The sequence below is a fragment of the Physella acuta genome, unplaced genomic scaffold (assembly GCF_028476545.2).
Source record: "Physella acuta isolate Inbredline_101_S28 unplaced genomic scaffold, ASM2847654v3 ptg000483l, whole genome shotgun sequence".
In the NCBI taxonomy this organism is placed as follows: domain Eukaryota; kingdom Metazoa; phylum Mollusca; class Gastropoda; family Physidae; genus Physella; species Physella acuta.
In genome coordinates this window covers 303,684-318,446 of record NW_026732002.1, presented here as the reverse complement: position 1 = coordinate 318,446, position 14,763 = coordinate 303,684, and the positions used below count along the sequence as shown (strand labels likewise).

Genomic DNA, 14,763 nt, shown 5'->3' with positions numbered 1-14,763 from the left:
TGGTCCGACCACGTTTATCCCTGTCGCTTTATGTCAACAATTCAAAATTTGTCAGAAAAACACAAATTTTATTTTAAAACTCATATGTAATATATACAAATATACTCCTTTCTCTCACTATATATATATATATATATATATATATATATATATATATATATATATATATTTACATATATATATTTAAGTGTATATATACATATATATTTAAGTGTATATATACATAGTTCTACACCAGTTGAAAACAATTTTTGTGGTCGTCAGTTAACCCGACATGTCATAGTTTGACCTGACACTGACCTCAGTCCAGTAGGTCAAGGTCACCGGGCCCCGAGCCGCTTGATGGCGCTGTTGGCTCGGCTCTCAATGACGTCATCCTCCTCGTCCCCCGAGACTTGTGTGAGTGCCGGCGTCACACCCTCCGAGTAGACGCTCCCCCTCCACTCCCCCTCCAGCACCGCCGGCTCCCCCAGGCGCAAGAACCTTCTGGAAACGTCCTGGAAGACGTGCGGCCTGACGAAGCTGGGACTGAGCTCGAGGAAGCCTTCACATGACGGCGCCTGCTTGACCAGCGCCCGCTGCAGCTGGTCGAACCTGTAGTCCAGCAACGGCTGGTGCACGTTGACCGGAAGTTGCTCCGCCAGGTCGGCGCTCTCGTCGTCAATGTTAATGTACGTGACGTCACGATCCGCGTCACCTGGGTCTTCAAGCACGGCTTCCGGTTTGTTGGCTTCAACGACAGCGGAAATGACGTCAGATTCATCCATGTTTTTGGTACTGTCAGTTTGACCGCTCGCTGGGTCAACTCGACCGTTAGTTTGACCGTTGGGGAAAGTATGAAAAATTTGGGTCAGCCCTTTAGCGCTTCTCTGCTCCCGGTAGCCAACCCGACCCTGTGGCTCAATCTGACCCGGCTCCCGGCTCTGTGGCTCAGGCTCGTTGCTATGGGCAATGGAAGGCAGGCTAAAATCTCTGTCGTCACTTCCCGTGTGTGACGCGCCCTGTGACGTCGTGGCCTTTCTCGTGCTGGCCCTGTGGCCCCTGGCGAGTCCCCGCGGTCTGGTGGTCTTGTTGTTGTAGCGTATGTCCGGCAAGCGGGGGCCGGGCTGGTGGGCGCCGGGCTGGTGGGCGCCGGGCTGGTGGGCGCCGGGCTGGGCGGTCTGGTACTCCCTCTCAAAGTCCGTGTAGTCGCTGTAGTGCTGGACCTTGGTCAGCTTCTTGAGCGAGCGTTCCTTGAAGCGTTTCCTCAGCAGGAAGGATTTTCTCTGCAGCTCCAGCTCGCGTCGTACTTTCATGCTCTGGGTATCGATACCTGACAGCTGGGCATCGAGTACCTGCAAGACGACGTTACTACAATTAGACAGGGCCAGACAGGCTATGTACCATATATATATATATATATATATATATATATATATATATATATATATATATATATATATATATATATATATATATATATATATATATATATATATATATATACTAGCCGTCCCGGCCAGGCCCTGCTCTGGCTTCTGTGAAAAACCTTTCTGTTAAAGACCATTACCTGTGTGTTTAGTAATCATCTTAAACCCGGCATTGCCCACCCAAACCACAACCAACCAAAACAACAAAACGCAAACATAACGCTAACACAATTACAGATACAAAAGAAAACAAAAACCTAACAACAAACCCAACCACAACCACAAACACCAATACAAACACAAAGAAAAAACAAACAAAAAAGCAAACGAAAACAAAAACGAAAAAAGAAAGAACAAAAACGAACCAAATCAAAACGCAACCACTAACGCAAACCCACCTAAACACAAAGAAAACACTAACGCGAACATAAACGCCCGGGGCGGAATCACCTGTTTTAGCTTAATGAACGACGATAGTACCCCAACTTATTCATAGTCTTTTGCACTCACTTAAACGAACGCGCCTGTTTCAATTTGATGAACAATTATAATACTCCAAGCTTATCCGTAAAATACCTACAACATTTGCACTTGATCAATCCCCGCTAATTATGTAATTATTTTTTTCCCAACACCAAAACAAAGTAATTAAAAAGTAAATACTTTTCCACAAAATGCAATGGTTTTATAAAGGGAAGTAATTGTGTTTTCCTAATTTATCAAAGGGAAGTAAGTGCTATAGGACTAAATAAAGACATGATTAGACTTGTTGTAAAAGATGATATTTTTTTAAAACTTGTGTTGAATGAACATGCCGACAATTATTACTGTAATTTGAAAAATGAAAATGATTTCCCAACACTTTCAATAGTAATTTTTTAACTCATAAATTTAGACAAATGCGCACGCTAATTGTCTAACACTTAAATCCATCCAAGACCATCGACAAACATATGCGTTACATACAGAACTGAGCTTTATATATTAGATATATTATATATATATATAAACCTATAAAGTAAGGACCGAGAGGTGAGTGAACTTGCCGTCTGCTGAGTGACGTTATCATAGAGCAGGACGCGGGGCAGGTTGGTCTTGAGACGGACGATCTCCTTGTATTTCTTGCCGTAGTTGGGGAGGATGTTTGGTGGCCGATGCATGAAGCTCAGGTCATGGGACTGCCGCGCTGGAGAGCCTGGCCATCCAGCTGGTGACGTCATGGCTATTGACCCAGCCGCTGACACTATGGGTGACGTGGACGTCATGAGGGGTACGCTGACATTAGTGCGGCCCGGGGGTGGGGCACCTGACCTGGTAGACCAACATAAGGGGGTTAAGGCACCTGACACAGTTGTTAGGTCACGTGATGGCCGTAGTGGTTAGTTCACCTCCTGGCCGTAGTGGTTAGGTCACGTCTTGGCCGTAGTGGTTAGGTCACGTCTTGGCCGTAGTGGTTAGGTCACTGGTACGGTCACTGGTTAGGTCACTGGTTAGGTCACTGGTACGGTCACTGGTTAGGTCACTGGTTAGGTCACTGGTTAGGTCACTGGTTAGGTCACTGGTTAGGTCACTGGTTAGGTCACTGGTTAGGTCACTGGTTAGGTCACTGGTTAGGTCACTGGTTAGGTCACTGGTTAGGTCACTGGTTAGGTCACTGGTTAGGTCACTGGTTAGGTCACTGGTTAGGTCACTGGTTAGGTCACTGGTTAGGTCACCTCCTGGCTGTTGTTTTTGTAAGACCAGATATGATGGACGCGCGGGAGAGAGTGACGTCATGTTTTTATAGTATTGACGTGTTTAGTAACATCACTACACTCGGCAAGTGTGTTGTAGGTCACATTTTGATCGACTGATTTACTCGATACTGACCTCATCACCCCTTCACATGCTGATGTACAGAAATATCAGACCAAAGCTACATCTGCCCTATGGGCCGTGAGGACTGAAAGAGAACTTTATTTATCTACTATATTTGAAATGTTTAAATCCCAAGAGAACTTTATTTATCTACTATATTTGAAATGTTTAAATCCCAAGAGAACTTTATTTATCTACTATATTTGAAATGTTCAAATCCCAAGAGAACTTTTTTTATCTACTATATTTGAAATGTTTAAATCCCAAGAGAACTTTATTTATCTACTATATTTGAAATGTTTAAATCCCAAGAGAACTTTATTTATCTACTATATTTGAAATGTTCAAATCCCAAGAGAACTTTTTTTATCTACTATATTTGAAATGTTTAAATCCCAAGAGAACTTTATTTATCTACTATATTTGAAATGTTCACATCCGAAAATGGACAAGAAAATAGATTCAAACAGAAATAGACTTTTGCTATTAAAAGTTTGATTCAAACTTTAAACTTTTTAAGCCTGATGGATAAAAAGCGAATCGATTGAATCAATCAATCGCCTAATGCGGAAGTTATCGATACAAGCGCAAATTATTATTTTTTGTTTGGCTGCTGGTTGTGGCCGGTGAATGGACAAACCGCCCGGTGTGTTTGTGTTTCTGATTCTAATTTCGATAAATCAATGCAACTTTCACTTTCAGCTGGGCTGGATCGATACCGGAACATGTACGACTCCCACTTCAAAGGTTCCCGTCACCTGTGCGATACCGGGCTGGTGACAACCATTGAAAGCGGAGATTCTACAAGTAAAGCTGGCGAATTAGGTGACATCTAGCATGATGTCATGCATTCAACAAGTAAAGCAGGCGAATTAGGTGACATCTAGGCTGATGTCATGCTAGAAGACATACAGTCTGATGTCATCAAGCTTTATGTCATGATGACATAATTTACCCCCTTTGCCTGTTTCTTCACGTATAACTTCTAAATGTCACTCAGAGAATTGTTTGTCATCTGAACCCTAAAGGTGACACAGTGCAAGAAGTACAGACAATGTAAACCTAAAGGTGACACAGTGCAAGCAGTACAATGTGAACCCTAGATGTGACACAGCAGTACAGGTAATGTGTACCCTAAAGGTGACACAGTGAAAGCAGTACAATGTGAACCCTAAAGGTGACACAGTGCAAGCAGTACAATGTGAACCCTAAAGGTGACACAGTGCAAGCAGTACAATGTGAACCCTAAAGGTGACACAGCAGTACAGGCAATGTGAACCCTAAAGGTGACACAGTGAAAGCAGTACAATGTGAACCCTAAAGGTGACACAGTGCAAGCAGTACAATGTGAACCCTAAAGGTGACACAGCAGTACAGGCAATGTGAACCCTAAAGGTGACACAGTGAAAGCAGTACAATGTGAACCCTAAAGGTGACACAGTGTAAGCAGTACAATGTGAACCCTAAAGGTGACACAGCAGTACAGGCAATGTGAACCCTAAAGGTGACACAGCAGTTAGACGAGGGGCAACAACATACAAAGGTCAACAACAAACTGAGATCAACGGAAAAGGTCAACAAGAAACTGTTCTTTCCAGACTGACCCCCTCTGACAAACAAGCGACTGTACCCTGTGTGTGCGACCCTCTCATCTCAGACCCCCACACATGTGACCCCCCACACGGCACTATACGACCCAAAGTTTGACAGTACAAAATAAATGTCTGAAAAGATTTGTGTAGCAGAAGTGAGAGAAAACAGATACAGACCTGCAGTCTCAACAGCAGACGTCTGGTGCCAGACAGAGGAATCTGTGACGTGACAGGGTGCCAAGGACGAAGGCGGCACAAATCTACTGCCATATCCCCTCCAAGGGCCCATTATTTACTTATGATAAAAACTCTCCCCAACTGTCGGCAGCGCTAGGCAACGCGGATATTTGAGCCGCCCGGTACCCCGCCTTGATCGGGACTACTTTCTGGCGCATTGATTTCATTTTTTAGGCACGGTGTCAAGTGTTCTACACATAATGCAGCACAAAAAAAGGTTTCACATCACCCCACCCACCACACATAATATTTTGATCAACTCTCACTTGACGTAACATTTGACACTTTTTTGTTTAAAATTTTTTTAAAATCAAACGGAAAGACCGAGGTTTGAACGACAAACACTTTTCGAGGTCAAGTGTCAAATGTCATTGTTGGAGGTAGGTTTATGTCATTGTTGGAGGTAGGTTTATGTCAGTGTTGGAGGTAGGTTTATGTCATTGTTGGAGGTAGGTTTATGTCATTGTTGGAGGTAGGTTTATGTCATTGTTGTAGGTAGGTTTATGTCATTATTGGAGGTAGGTTTATGTCAGTGTTTGAGGTAGGTTTATGTCATTGTTGGGGGTAGGTTTATGTCATTGTTGGGGGTAGGTTTATGTCATTGTTGGGGGTAGGTTTATGTCATTGTTGTAGGTAGGTTTATGTCATTGTTGGAGGTAGGTTTATGTCATAGTTGGAGGTCGGTTTATGTCATTGTTGTAGGTAGGTTTATGTCATTATTGGAGGTAGGTTTATGTCAGTGTTTGAGGTAGGTTTATGTCATTGTTGGGGGTAGGTTTATGTCATTGTTGGGGGTAGGTTTATGTCATTGTTGGGGGTAGGTTTATGTCATTGTTGGGGGTAGGTTTATGTCATTGTTGTAGGTAGGTTTATGTCATTATTGGAGGTAGGTTTATGTCATTGTAGGTAGGTTTATGTCAGTGTTTGAGGTAGGTTTATGTCATTGTTGGGGGTAGGTTTATGTCATTGTTGGGGGTAGGTTTATGTCATTGTTGGGGGTAGGTTTATGTCATTGTTGTAGGTAGGTTTATGTCATTGTAGGTAGGTTTATGTCATTGTAGGTAGGTTTATGTCATTGTAGGTAGGTTTATGTCAGTGTTTGAGGTAGGTTTATGTCATTGTTGGAGGTAGGTTTATGTCAGTGTTTGAGGTAGGTTTATGTCATTGTTGTAGGTAGGTTTATGTCAGTGTTTGAGGTAGGTTTATGTCATTGTTGGAGGTAGGTTTATGTCATTGTTGGAGGTAGGTTTATGTCATTGTTGGAGGTAGGTTTATGTCATTGTTGTAGGTAGGTTTATGTCATTATTAGAGGTAGGTTTATGTCAGTGTTTGAGGTAGGTTTATGTCATTGTTGGGGGTAGGTTTATGTCATTGTTGGGGGTAGGTTTATGTCATTGTTGGGGGTAGGTTTATGTCATTGTTGGGGGTAGGTTTATGTCATTGTTGTAGGTAGGTTTATGTCATTATTGGAGGTAGGTTTATGTCATTGTAGGTAGGTTTATGTCATTGTAGGTAGGTTTATGTCATTGTAGGTAGGTTTATGTCAGTGTTTGAGGTAGGTTTATGTCATTGTTGGAGGTAGGTTTATGTCATTGTTGTAGGTAGGTTTATGTCGTTGTTGTAGGTAGGTTTATGTCAGTGTTTGAGGTAGGTTTATGTCATTGTTGGAGGTAGGTTTATGTCATTGTTGTAGGTAGGTTTATGTCATTGTTGGGGGTAGGTTAATGTCATTGTTGGAGGTAATTTTATGTCATTGTTGGAGGTAATTTTATGTCATTATTGGAGGTAATTTTATTTCATTGTTGGAGGTAGGTTAATGTCATTGTTGGAGGTAGGTTTATGTCAGTGTTGGAGGTAATTTTATGTCATTGTTGGGGGTAGGTTAATGTCATTGTTGGAGGTAATTTTATGTCATTGTTGGAGGTAATTTTATGTCATTATTGGAGGTAATTTTATTTCATTGTTGGAGGTAGGTTAATGTCATTGTTGTAGGTAGGTTTATGTCAGTGTTGTAGGTAGGTTTATGTCAGTGTTGAGGGTATGTTAATGTCATTGTTTGAGACACACTTTTAAAAACAAACGTGTACAAATAAAAACACTGTGTAATGGTTTGCTAATGTTGTTTTAAGCAGAAACAAAACACAAAAGACATGCGTCACCGTATAGCCTCAACGCTGGAATAGCAATAATAATACTGTCAAGTTGTCTAGAGCAAAGAGCTGATTCGATTTGAATATAAACCTAGTATATATATGCAAAGGAGGGTGGATATATTTAAATATAAAACACACACATACACACACACACACACACATATATATATATATATATATATATATATATATATATATATATATATATATATATATATATATATGAGTTAGGGTGGTGTATAATTTCAAATGTAACCCATGTATATGTTGGGGGTGTGGGCTTACCACTCCGGGAATCCGCCCGTACTTTTACAAATATACTTTAAAAACTAAAATTGTAAATAATATTGTAAACATTACATAAATGCTGTAATGACATACAAGGAGGTGATATCGAGACTTTCACAAATCTCGACGTTTTACACCTCCCTGAATAGGAAAAGCATAGTGAACTTTCATGAAGTTTCACATATAAGTATTGATATACTTGTATTTCTGTATCAACTTTTCAGCGACTTCCGCTAACCGGAAGTAGAACTGGAACCTATTCTACTTTTGGTAGATAGACGAAATGTCACATATAAGTAAAAGATCTAATCTTCTGTCGAATTTTGTTTAATTTTCGTTTACCGGAAGTGTGTACTTTACGGTATTTTCGATTTCTCAAATATTCTTTTTCTACGAAGATTCTATTCTAAAAAGTTTTAAAAAGTTTAATTAATTAAAAGTTGATTAAAAATCATGTCTATATCACGAGTTGCCACCCCCTCCCGTAGTGTTATATAAGTATATTCGAGAAAGTTTAGGGGAGATCACTTCCGCTTTAAGGTGCCCTTCTTTCGTTACCTCCCTTCTTATGGTGTTGTATGCTGAACTCGAAACAGATTTACAATGTAGAAACAACCAACGGTACGACGTTTATTCTAACAAAGCGTATCAAGCAAAAGCTTGTCATTACAAATTATATAATTAAAAGAAATTAGTTTGATAAATACATTGACACGGCATAAATTGAAGCCAAGTAGTAATACTGGAATAATAATATATATAAGAGTGTGGGTGCCTGGAAAGGTGCCAATGTCTATATTTATTTTTTCGTGCGAGACAAACTGTCAGAAAATTTGAAAACAACTGTCTAAATATCAGCCTATAATGGTAATTGAACGTTTTTAATGTCAGTCCTATGAAGTGGTGCACAAACATTACTAAATAGCAGCTAAAAAATGAATGGAAAAGTGAAGGTAAGGCGAACGTAACAGTCCTCTCTAGTGATCCCATACACTTGTTAGAGACAATCAAAGGCCAACAACCAGGGGCCAACAACCAGTGGCCAGCAACAATGGGCCATCTAGCATTGTTTACTGTGTGTACACATACACATAAACTTCAACTTCGAGAGACATGGTTTTACAGCACTCGTAAAGCTAATGACTAAATCATCTTTCTTAAAGATACAAAGCCAACATTTACCACCAGACAAAACCACCAGACACCAACAGACAAAACCAACAGACACCAACAGACACCACCAGACAAAACCACCAGACACCACCAGACAAAACCACCAGACACCAACAGACACCACCAGACAAAACCACCAGACACCACCAGACAAAACCACCAGACAAAACCACCAGACACCACCAGACAAAACCACCAGACACCAACAGACAAAACCACCAGACAAAACCACCAGACACCAACAGACAAAACCACCAGACACCACCAGACAAAACCACCAGACACCAACAGACACCAACAGACACCACCAGACACCAACAGACAAAACCACCAGACACCAACAGACAACAAGAGACAAACCAGACAAAACCACCAGACACCACCAGACAAAACCACCAGACACCAACAGACAAAACCAACAGACAAAACCAACAGACAAAACCACCAGACACCAACAGACACCAACAGACAAAACCACCAGACACCACCAGACACCAACAGACACCACCAGACACCACCAGACAAAACCACCAGACACCACCAGACAAAACCACCAGACACCAACAGACACCACCAGACAAAACCACCAGACACCACCAGACAAAACCACCAGACAAAACCACCAGACACCACCAGACAAAACCACCAGACACCAACAGACAAAACCACCAGACAAAACCACCAGACACCAACAGACAAAACCACCAGACAAAACCACCAGACACCAACAGACACCACCAGACAAAACCACCAGACAAAACCACCAGACAAAACCACCAGACACCACCAGACAAAACCACCAGACACCACCAGACAAAACCAACAGACAAAACCACCAGACAAAACCACCAGACACCAACAGACAAAACCACCAGACAAAACCACCAGACACCAACAGACACCACCAGACAAAACCACCAGACACCACCAGACAAAACCACCAGACACCAACAGACAAAACCACCAGACAAAACCACCAGACACCAACAGACAAAACCAACAGACAAAACCAACAGACAAAACCACCAGACACCAACAGACAAAACCAACAGACAAAACCACCAGACACCACCAGACAAAACCACCAGACACCAACAGACAAAACCACCAGACACCAACAGACAAAACCACCAGACACCAACAGACAAAACCAACAGACAAAACCACCAGACACCAACAGACAAAACCAACAGACACCAACAGACAAAACCACCAGACAAAACCACCAGACACCAACAGACAAAACCACCAGACACCACCAGACAAAACCACCAGACACCAACACACAAAACCACCAGACACCACCAGACACCAACAGACAAAACCAACAGACACCACCAGACACCACCAGACAAAACCACCAGACACCAACAGACAAAACCACCAGACACCACCAGACACCAACAGACAAAACCAACAGACACCACCAGACACCACCAGACAAAACCACCAGACACCAACAGACAAAACCACCAGACACCAACAGACAAAACCACCAGACACCACCAGACACCAACAGACAAAACCACCAGACACCACCAGACACCAACAGACAAAACCACAAGACACCACCAGACAAAACCACCAGACACCAACAGACACCACCAGACAAAACCACCAGACACCAACAGACAAAACCAACAGACAAAACCACCAGACACCACCAGACAAAACCACCAGACAAAACCAACAGACAAAACCACCAGACACCACCAGACACCACCAGACAAAACCACCAGACACCAACAGACAAAACCAACAGACAAAACCACCAGACACCAACAGACAAAACCAACAGACACCAACAGACACCACCAGACACCAACAGACAAAACCACCAGACACCAACAGACAACAAGAGACAAACCAGACAAAACCACCAGACACCACCAGACAAAACCACCAGACACCAACAGACAAAACCAACAGACAAAACCACCAGACACCAACAGACAAAACCAACAGACAAAACCACCAGACACCACCAGACAAAACCACCAGACACCAACAGACAAAACCACCAGACAAAACCACCAGACACCAACAGACAAAACCACCAGACACCAACAGACACCAACAGACACCACCAGACACCAACAGACAAAACCACCAGACACCAACAGACAACAAGAGACAAACCAGACAAAACCACCAGACACCACCAGACAAAACCACCAGACACCAACAGACACCACCAGACAAAACCACCAGACACCACCAGACAAAACCACCAGACAAAACCACCAGACACCACCAGACAAAACCACCAGACACCAACAGACAAAACCACCAGACAAAACCATCAGACACCAACAGACAAAACCAACAGACAAAACCAACAGACAAAACCACCAGACACCAACAGACAAAACCAACAGACAAAACCACCAGACACCACCAGACAAAACCACCAGACACCAACAGACAAAACCACCAGACACCAACAGACAAAACCACCAGACACCAACAGACAAAACCAACAGACAAAACCACCAGACACCAACAGACAAAACCAACAGACAAAACCACCAGACACCAACAGACAAAACCAACAGACAAAACCACCAGACACCAACAGACAAAACCACCAGACACCAACAGACAAAACCACCAGACAAAACCACCAGACACCAACAGACAAAACCACCAGACACCACCAGACAAAACCACCAGACACCAACACACAAAACCACCAGACACCACCAGACACCAACAGACAAAACCAACAGACACCACCAGACACCACCAGACAAAACCACCAGACACCAACAGACAAAACCACCAGACACCACCAGACACCAACAGACAAAACCACCAGACAAAACCACCAGACACCAACAGACAAAACCACCAGACACCACCAGACAAAACCACCAGACACCAACAGACAAAACCAACAGACAAAACCACCAGACACCAACAGACAAAACCAACAGACAAAACCACCAGACACCACCAGACACCAACAGACAAAACCACCAGACACCAACAGACAAAACCAACAGACAAAACCACCAGACACCAACAGACAAAACCACCAGACACCAACAGACACCACCAGACAAAACCACCAGACACCACCAGACAAAACCACCAGACAAAACCACCAGACACCAACAGACAAAACCACCAGACACCACCAGACAAAACCACCAGACACCAACAGACAAAACCACCAGACACCAACAGACAAAACCAACAGACAAAACCACCAGACACCAACAGACAAAACCAACAGACAAAACCACCAGACACCAACAGACAAAACCACCAGACACCAACAGACAAAACCACCAGACAAAACCACCAGACACCAACAGACAAAACCACCAGACACCACCAGACACCAACAGACAAAACCACCAGACACCAACAGATAAAACCACCAGACACCACCAGACAAAACCACCAGACACCAACAGACAAAACCAACAGACAAAACCACCAGACACCAACAGACAAAACCACCAGACACCACCAGACACCACCAGACACCACCAGACACCAACAGACAAAACCACCAGACACCACCAGACACCACCAGACACCACCAGACAAAACCACCAGACAAAACCACCAGACACCACCAGACAAAACCACCAGACACCAACAGACAAAACCACCAGACACCACCAGACAAAACCACCAGACACCAACAGACAAAACCACCAGACACCACCAGACACCAACAGACAAAACCACCAGACACCACCAGACACCACCAGACAAAACCACCAGACACCACCAGACAAAACCACCAGACACCAACAGACACCACCAGACAAAACCACCAGACACCAACAGACAAAACCAACAGACAAAACCAACAGACAAAACCACCAGACACCACCAGACAAAACCAACAAACAAAACCACCAGACACCAACAGACAAAACCAACAGACAAAACCACCAGACACCAACAGACAAAACCAACAGACAAAACCAACAGACACCACCAGACACCAACAGACAAAACCACCAGACACCAACAGACAAAACCAACAGACAAAACCAACAGACACCAACAGACAAAACCACCAGACACTAACAAAACCACCATTTCTAAGCCAGCACATGATTTCATAAACACAACATTAAACAGATTGTGTAAAACAAATCGGTACTTTAAAGTGTAATTGTCATCAGCTTACCTGCTGGTGTACCGCTCTATCGTCTGCCCCTGGTGTGTTGTGAAAGTGTCAGCACGTCCCACGCTTCACTGCTCGCACTATTTGCCGCCCGGCCAGTCTGGGGACTAATCTACGCAGTCTATTCGACCCCTCTCACATTCCGATCGATTTCTGCCTGGGTAAACTGCTCTTATAGAAATATAAATAGTAAAAACCTATTCGTATTCGTATGCGATTGCATTTTCATTTGCTTGTTAATTGCCCGTCTTTTGTTGAGAAAAGCCCTATGTGAAGGAATGTATTCATTCGCGTACTGCGACACTTGGCGGAAAATATTGACCCCACTTCTCAGCCAACGGTAGCTTTCACAATCATGCACATGTTCAAACTATATGTAGGGATTTAGGGGAACTTAAAGACATGGGGACTATAAACCTGGTTTTGTGGGGAACTTACAGACACAGGGACTCTAAACCTGGTTTTGTGGGGAACTTAAAAACACAGGGACTATAAACCTGGATTTAGGGGGAAGACACGGGGACTCTAAATCTGGATTTAGGGGGGACTAAAAGTCACGGGGACTCTAAACCTGGATTTAGGGGAAACTTAAAGACACGATGACTCTAAATCTGGATTTAGGGGGAACTTAAAGACACAGGGACTCTAAACCTGGATTTTGGGGAAACTTAAAGACACAGGGACTCTAAACCTGGATTTAGGGGGAAGACACAGGGACTATAAACCTGGATTTAGGGGGAAGACACAGGGACTATAAACCTGGATTTAGGGAGAACTTACAGACACAGGGACTCTAAACCTGGATTTAGAGGGAACTTAAAGACACAGGGACTCTAAACCTGGATTTAGGGGGAACCTAAAGACACAAGGACTATAAACCTGGATTTAGGGGGAAGACACGGGGACTCTAAATCTGGATTTAGGGGGGACTAAAAGACACGGGGACTCTAATCCTGGATTTAGGGGAAACTTAAAGACACAGGGACTCTAAACCTGGATTTTGGGGAAACTTAAAGACACAGGGACTCTAAACCTGGATTTTGGGGAAACTTAAAGACATGGGGACTATAAACCTGGATTTAGGGGAAACTTAAAGACACAGGGACTATAAACCTGGATTTAGCGGGAACTTAAAGACACAGGGGCTCTAAACCTGGATTTAGGGGAAACTTAAAGACACAGGGAATCTTAACCTGGATTTAGGGGGGGGGGGGCTGTTCCTTTACCGACAGACAATAACTTATCACAGACTAGTTCATCACAGAATGACACCGAATTTTCTGTGTGAGACTATTTCAAACATGGACCACTTGAGCTCTGCTGGTACAGTCTGCTACGTCTTGTGTCCATGGTAGTCATTTTGTAAGTTGTATAACTGTGTACTTGTGTCTCACAAATACTGGTGGTTGTGTCTCACCATTACTGGTGGTTGTGTCTCACCAATACTGGTGTTTGAGATCAAGTTGCGATCATTTCCCTTTGTAGCTTGTTTCACTAGAGAAGTTATTTCCCTTTGTAGCTTGTTTCACTAGAGAAGTTATTTCCCTTTGTAGCTTGTTTCACTAGAGAGTTATTTCCCTTTGATTACGCTCCCCAATTTAAACAGCAGTTACAAACACAATGTAAGGGGCGCAACTCGACAGGTTCACATTGATTAGAGTTGGTTCATTAGGTGCGACAACTCTACATCAAGTGTCAGCTCAAGGGGAATAAAAAAGTGTCAAGAGTTCCCGTGGTTTAAAGCGGACCCTTTAGCTGACGAATCAAAGATTTTAGTAGTAGATCTGGGAGGGAATTAAAGGATCAAAACTTTGAGCAGTTGAGAGAATTCATTAACTTAACACTGACGGATTGAAACCCTTTCACAGTGGGGTAGGGGTGTGATTTCATTACCGATATATCCA

At 43.1% G+C, this 14,763-nt stretch overlaps 1 protein-coding gene across 1 annotated transcript; it reads right to left on the bottom strand.

Moving 5' to 3' along the window:
• Positions 1–227: 227 nt before the first annotated feature.
• On the bottom strand, positions 228–12,984 carry LOC131944144 (uncharacterized). Its single transcript, XM_059304660.1, has 3 exons — positions 12,863–12,984; positions 2,456–2,720; positions 228–1,334 (listed from the first exon to the last, which is right to left on the bottom strand). The coding sequence occupies exons 2-3, from the start codon at positions 2,672–2,674 to the stop codon at positions 321–323; spliced, it is 1,233 nt and encodes a 410-aa protein (XP_059160643.1). The 5' UTR covers positions 2,675–2,720; positions 12,863–12,984; the 3' UTR covers positions 228–320.
• Positions 12,985–14,763: the final 1,779 nt, after the last annotated feature.

Excerpts from the sequence above, each read along its gene's own strand:
- LOC131944144 (XM_059304660.1), bottom strand. The coding sequence starts at position 2,674 with ATGACGTCCACGTCACCCATAGTGTCAGCGGCTGGGTCAATAGCCATG. Across the intron at positions 1,335-2,455 it reads ATAACGTCACTCAGCAGACG|GTACTCGATGCCCAGCTGTC; the intron begins GCAAGTTCACTC and ends GTCGTCTTGCAG.